The 7,089-nt window shown below is 37.1% G+C and overlaps 1 protein-coding gene across 1 annotated transcript; it reads right to left on the bottom strand.

The window, feature by feature from the left end:
* Positions 1–329: 329 nt before the first annotated feature.
* LOC120275965 (uncharacterized protein C106.07c) lies at positions 330–926 on the bottom strand. The gene has a single exon (XM_039282704.1). The coding sequence runs from the start codon at positions 852–854 to the stop codon at positions 474–476; it is 381 nt and encodes a 126-aa protein (XP_039138638.1). The 5' UTR covers positions 855–926; the 3' UTR covers positions 330–473.
* Positions 927–7,089: the final 6,163 nt, after the last annotated feature.

Below are 7,089 nucleotides of genomic sequence, written 5' to 3'. Positions count from 1 at the left end.
CATGCAATTAAGAGACCAAAACGAACAATTTTTCAGCTGAGTAACCAAAACAATCAATGAAACCTAATTTATGGACCAACAGTGCTTTTTTTTTTTTCATCAAATCTGTCTCCACGACCATAAATTTATGAAGGAAATGGCTGTCTAACCAAGGACCACTCATCATTCTTATCTTTTACCCAACAAATTCTTAGCTCCTCCAAGAACTGCAATTAATATACATTTCAAAAGAAAAGGAAAAGAACAATAAAACAAAATTAAACATTCCAGTCAAAGTTCAAGCAGGCCAAATTTCAAGCAGTAAAAAATGCTGCGAAATAAGAATCAAATTCATCCAAAACAAACAGACCGCAAATTTCATTCCTACTTATAATGTTTGTAAACATGATTACAAGAACAGCATCACCCAAAACAGTAAACTTTTAGCATTGAATAAATGAGAGCATTCAGAGTAAATAACCAATCAACCATTGTTAGTGATTCTTCAGGAGGTTCCTCTTGCGGAGAAATCTAGAAATGGGAGGAGTAAGGGCAATGGTGATGGGAACGCGTACCGGCAAGAGAGCCTTGTTCAAGAGGATGGCGACGGCGAGAGCTCCGCCGCTCGAAGCAGCCAGCTCGGCGGTGCGGTTCCTCGGGCGATCATCGGAGGTCGAGGTCGGATCAGAGTCCAAGGACGGCGGAGGAGAAGGAGAAGAAAGGCCGACCTTTTGGAAGACGGCTTCGACGTCGACGTTGTTGCGGATGGCGACGTAGAGGCCAGTGATTGATGCGGCGGAGACGGAGAAGTGGACGCCGATCGCAACCTTGCCGTACTTCTTCATCAGCTCTCGCAATCGGCCGGAGAAAGCCATTAGGGTTAGGGTTTGAGCGTGGGATTTGGGCAGAAGAAGAGATGGAGGCGGGGGTTTTATGGAGGTTTTGCTAACGTTATAACCCTTGTTTTTATAGAACAAAATTGAAGAAAAAAAAAGGAATGCTATTCTAGCCGAATGAGTGGGCCGAACTTACAGGCCGAATGACAACATACTTAAGTGGAATCCACGACTTCCGGTTTCTCTCTCCTACTCAAATTTAAAAAAAATAAAAATAAAAATAAAGAGATCAATTTTTTCTCTTTTCCTTTGTCTCACCCTATGTCTTCTCTCCATTTCTTCAAGCTCCAGCTGACGGAACTAATATCCTTTCTCTTTCTTCACCCCACCCTCGGATTCCTCTCCATCTTCTCTAGTTTAGCCAAGATCGATCTCAGAAGCTCATCAAATTCATCTCTCTCACCTTCACTCTCACCTTTGGGTTTTTCTCCGTCTCTTCAAGTTCCGGCGAGATCAATCAAGGAAAACAGCTTATTAGATTCGTCTCCCTTTCCTTTTCCTCACCCTCGAATTCCCCTTTGTCTCCTCAAGGTCCAATGAGATTGACCTTGATCTTGCATAAATGTAGCAAATCCGATCTCTTATAACTCTTTGATCGGTGGTTACGTTAAAAATTGTGACTTGGACAAGGTTGAGAAGCTGTTTTGGTCTACTCTGGATCGGAGTATGGTTACTTTATCCTACTTGTTCACTGGTTTTGTGCAAAATCAGATGTTTCGTAGAGGTATGGATTTCTATTCCAAGATAAGAATTTACTCCGTTGAGCCTGATGATACCGTGGTTGTGACTATGTTGATGTTGTACGCTCATTACAAGTAAGCATTGTTCGGGAAGTTTGTTCATGGGTAGCTATTGAGAAGATGGTCACATTTGCTAACACATGTGAGTTCTACTTTGATTGATTTGTATAGTAATTGGGGTTTGTTGAATGGTGCAGTGGCTTTGTTCGATAGATTGGAGAAGAAGGATTGGTTGAGGAGGGTGTTTGATATTTTGAAATGATGAGCTCGAGGTTTGGCAATAAGCCAAGCTTTGCTCATCACTTGTGCTTAGTTGATCTCTATGTTCAAATTGGTAGGCCTTTAGAGGCAATGAGGATAATTCAAGGCATGTGGACAATTTGTCTTCTATTTGGGGTGCAGTTATTTCACTTGCAAGGATTCACGATGATAATGTGATATCAGTGTGGGGAAGTATTTGGGCAAAAAGCTGATCGATTTGGAACAAGATAATTATAGAAGGTATGTGCCTCTGACAAATTTATATGGTGCGGCGTCACAGTGGGACAAGTATAGAGAGTTCATAAATTTTTGGTTGGTGATGAAAGCCAACTAGAAATTGCAAACATTTATGAGTTATTAGAGGAGATTGCAAAGCAACTGAAATTGCATCCTTATGTGGAGGGTGAACACCTTGAGTGTGCCCACGAATGAATGTTTTTCATAATGTTGTTTACATTTGCTATTAACTATATTAGATAATGATGTAATTGACGTTTGCACTGCAGTTTCTTGATTAGTTATGCAACTTGTGAATTGTGGGTTTGTGAGTTTGTTATACTTAATTGTATTTGCAGTTTCTTGATTATATTTGTTGTTATTCAACTGAATTGTATTTAATTTGATTCTCTGACAATTGAAAAAGAATAATGTTGTATGGAAACTTTTGTAAGGAATATCTGGAAAAATTTGGAATTTATAGACCAACAAAGTTGACTGTGCAAATACAACAATAAAAGAACCATTGATAAATATGCAGCATTCAACACTCAATTGAATGAACAAATACAATCACAAAATACATGTACAACATACAACTCTCAGTTGAGTGTGCAATAACAATATACTAAAATGTTGGATTTATTTTGCAGAAAGTCTCTTTGAAAAGTCTATAGAAAAGTCTTCAATAGAGTTGGATTTCTCTCTCACCTTTCAAATTGGCTTGTATAAAAGTCTGCAAAAATTAAAAAGAATGTAAAATAAGAAGTATGCATTGACAATAAAAAGAATGAAATTACAATCTAACACCTTATTTGAGTTGACATTAGTCCTGGGAGCTGAATTTGATTTATGACCAAATTAATTGAATGTGCAAATTTCATTTGCAAGCATCTCTACATTATCACTCCATGTTGGATAATTTGATGGTTTACCCTATTGCAAATAATGCAAACATCTAAGTAATGTGTTTAGCATTTTACATACTAAAATGCATTTATTGATGTATTTCATGTTTTTAATTATTAATGATGAAGTACCAATGCCAAAATTTTGCAAAGTGAATCTGCAAACATCTACATTTGACACATTTGGATAAAAATTTGATTTCACCTAGAAGACAAATAGTTATGCAATTTAATAAAAAATTGTATGCAATACCATAACAAATATAAATATAGAAGACCATAATATTACCACACTTTCTTGAGTACAAAATTCAACCTAGTGCATCATTCTGTGTATGTACATTCCCTTAAGTTTTATAAAAAAAAAACAATCAATTTTAATCTAAAAAATAATTATAACACTAATAAAAATATAAATACCTTTTTTTATTTTTTATTTTTAATGATTATTTGTTCAACTTTTGACTTTTTCCTTTTTGATGGTAGCCAGCCTTTACTCCCCACTTTTAAAGGAGTTAGAAACTTCATGGTTGAATGTGTTGGTTGGTGATGCTCTTGATCATTTTCCAACAATATGGGTGATATAACTTGATTGGAATGACTCTCCTAATAATTTGCATTTTCCATGAGTTTCTCTATTGCCTTGTCCACACATTATATTAAGAGATTATATTTTTTTGACATATTTGACTCCAATTTTAGCAGCTTTAGTAAAATGAGAACATAAGTTGTTGTATCGAATTTTTTGCTCACAAAGAATTCCTTTAAACTCAAATAAATGACATGAGCATTTAGTATCGAATTCACCCTCATTGTGAAAAAAAAATAAAATCCACTTGACGTTTGATTTTGCCTTTTTTTCCCTTTATAATGTCTGTCACCTGAAATATACTTCTTGGCCCAACTAACCCAATAAATGTAAGGTTGCAATATAGCATTCCCCTCAATTCATCTTGGAACAATTTAAAAATATCATTTGTATAGGCTTCTTGTAGTTGCTTCTCAAAATGACAATAAGTTAGTATTGTAAAACTTGAGTTAAAAGATGCAAAATCAGCTTTGTTTTCCTTCTTAACCATACTTTTTAATGCATTCTCATATTGCTCTACAAATTTCTTTAAGGATGTGTTTGGACCAACATAACCATGAAAGAAATCATTTGTGCTTTCACTTCTTTGAGTGGTGGGTATTCCAGCCCAGAAAACTTCTTTAAGATATACAGGAGGCCAACGATGATGATTTATATATAAGGAAATCAACCATTCATTTTTCTTAAGGTTATAATCTTCTATCATCTTCAACTAAATATTGTCAAATTCTTCAATATCTACTGCCTCATAAAAATACTCTTTAAAATCTTTTTTATTGCTTTGTATAGATTTAGTCCATCAAGCTTCTCGAGAATCTTTTTCATAATATGCCAAAGTTAAAGCCGGTGATGAGAATTTGGGAATACCACCCTAATTGCACCTTGAATAGCCATACATTGAATTGTAACTATTGCCTTAGGAGCCTTGCTTGACATGCATTTCAACCAAGTTTTCAACAACTAAATGTAGGTTTCTGTATTTTCTTTTGATAATAAACCACATCAACAATATGGTTTACTCCTATAAAAGGAGCAAAGGGCATATCATACTTATTTATTAAATATATTGTGTCAAAAGATACAACATCACCAAAAGCCTCATATGCCACTATAGACCTTACATCTGCCCCAAAATATGTTTCTTAGACGACCTTCCTCATCCATATCAATCAAATGAAAAAAATTTGAATTTCTCCATTGCATGCGTGAAAAATAATTTCCAAGTGCCTCCGCATCGCCAGCTCCAAACCTAAATTTCCTTGCTTTTATAATATAGTTCCGACAATCTTTTTTAGTATAAGTCAAAATTTCATATCCACAACTTTCAACAGCTAAGGAATGAAAGTTCTTACTTAAACATATACCTACCTGGTCATTCAATTCAAGCCTTCTCTTGACATATGCATCCATTTTTTTATTGCACCTTTGAAAATGAGCCTTATATGAACTAAGTGCATGATTATGCTCCAAGTTATTATTAGAGATAGTAAAATGACCATCATTACCAACAATAATATTGATCTTGCCTTCACAATTTGTTTTAGTGGACAACCTTGGGTTGAAAGTACTTTCCGCAATAGATATCCTTTTACCACCTCTTACACATGTGAGAGTGTAATATTTTAATTTTCCATCATCTCCTGATCTTGTACTTTTTTTAGCAATACCAAAACCTTCTTGTCGAACATATTCAATTTAAAAAATTATAAACTTCTTCTTCTGAATTAGACACCATGCTTACTAAGGGAATAACTTTTTTAGAGATTGAATTCTCCAACTCTACCATTTTCTATTTCTCCTTAATCATATTTCTAAACTGGAAGATCCGGTTTCTATTCCATTCTTCGCTTGTTCACAAGACACAAATTCCAATTCAACCATATTGTTCTTTATTTGGATCCATATTTGTAAACAAATAATAACAACATAAGTATATTAACTGAAAATCAGTACGTCAAAAGTTTCTTCAGACAAACTTTCAGGTGAAATCACTCCGACTAGTAATGTCTGATGATTTGGTTCCAAGCACACTTCAATAGGATGAACTGCAGGAAGATCTTGCAGTATAATGATAATTTATTATTTTATAATCAAATTTTCACAAGGAATTGTATTGCATGGCATTAGAAATGTTTGTGTTTTCACACTAAGCATATCACACACACAGAAACACTCAACACACACGCAAAATTCTTATAATTTTTTAGTATAAATTTGTAAATAAAAAATAAAAAACAAATAAATAAACATTCACACACTAATTCAATGAAAACATAACATATTCATAATTATAAAATTTCTAGGGTTACATAGGTAAATATGAGATTTTTACAAGAAATCTCACCGAACTCGCCGTTAATGAACTTCAGTTAGGTGATGAAGATGTCTTTGAACTCACAAATGGTGGTTCTCTGTTGATTTCTCCTCTTCCAATGCCGACCACGGGTATAGTTTCTTCTCCTTGTGCCTTTAGTTATCTTATAAAAATCCATACCAAGTTGCTCTCACGATTAGTCTCGCGGGACCTTGAAGAGACGAACAGGAATCCGAGGGAGAGGGAGACAGAAATGAATCTGACAAGCTGTAGCGGGCATTGCAACGTTCGCCCTTGGCACGGGCGTGACCAGGCCGCTTGGCCGAGAGGATGGTCAAGGGCAGATCATCGGTAGCATGGACAATACGGTTGGACACCACACTAGGTTTTAAGCGGGTATGACTTACCACACAATCTATCTTGAGGCATGACCAAGGCGCGTAGGCAGGGCCACGCGTAATGACTGAGCGGGCGTGATAGTACCGGACAACACTAGGCAGGGAGAGCAAATATATTCTAAGGCATGGACCAAGAATATATACCCATAACTAAGGTTGGTCATGGCACACTTACTGAGAGATATGGCGTGACATAACAAACCATTCTCGGTAAGACTGGCTGACACAGGCGACACGGCTTGGTTGACACAGGGTGGCAAGTTGACGCAGGCTAAAGGATCGGTAAAGCATGTTGCAAGCAACAGGGCTGGCAGGCTAGCAGGGCTAGTAGGGCATGGCTCTGTGACTGGGCAAAGTTTGGCCAGGTGCAGGATGCAAGGCATGACCATACTGGCTAGCTAACAGGGCATGGCACTAAGGCAAGGTGCGGTCTGGCACTGATATGGAGTGACAGAACCGACCATTTTTAGTAAGGTTGGCTAACACAAGTGACACAGCTTGGTTGACGCAGGCTGGCAAGGCTGGTAGGTTGGCGTAGGCTGAAGAACTGGCAGAGCATGGCGCAGGTAGCAGGGCATGGCGCCAAGGCAAGGTGCGGCCTAGCGCTGCATGGCTAGGTGATGTGAGCTGTATGACTGAGCTGACACAAAGTGGCTGAGATGGCTAAAATGACCAAGGATGGTCAAGTGTGGCTGGCCATACCTAAGAGAGGTTCTCTCTTGGGTCATTTGCCTATAAATCGAGGCAAAGAGGGCCTTGATGAGGGAAAGTGAGTTTGTTGCCTCAAA

This window comes from Dioscorea cayenensis, chromosome 14 (assembly GCF_009730915.1).
Source record: "Dioscorea cayenensis subsp. rotundata cultivar TDr96_F1 chromosome 14, TDr96_F1_v2_PseudoChromosome.rev07_lg8_w22 25.fasta, whole genome shotgun sequence".
Taxonomy (NCBI): domain Eukaryota; kingdom Viridiplantae; phylum Streptophyta; class Magnoliopsida; order Dioscoreales; family Dioscoreaceae; genus Dioscorea; species Dioscorea cayenensis.
The sequence above is the reverse complement of the archived record's forward strand: the minus strand, read 5'-3'. Positions and strand labels throughout refer to the sequence as shown.

What these genes read in the sequence shown, in the direction of transcription:
- LOC120275965 (XM_039282704.1), bottom strand. Translation starts at nt 854, where the DNA reads ATGGCTTTCTCCGGCCGATTGCGAGAGCTGATGAAGAAGTACGGCAAG.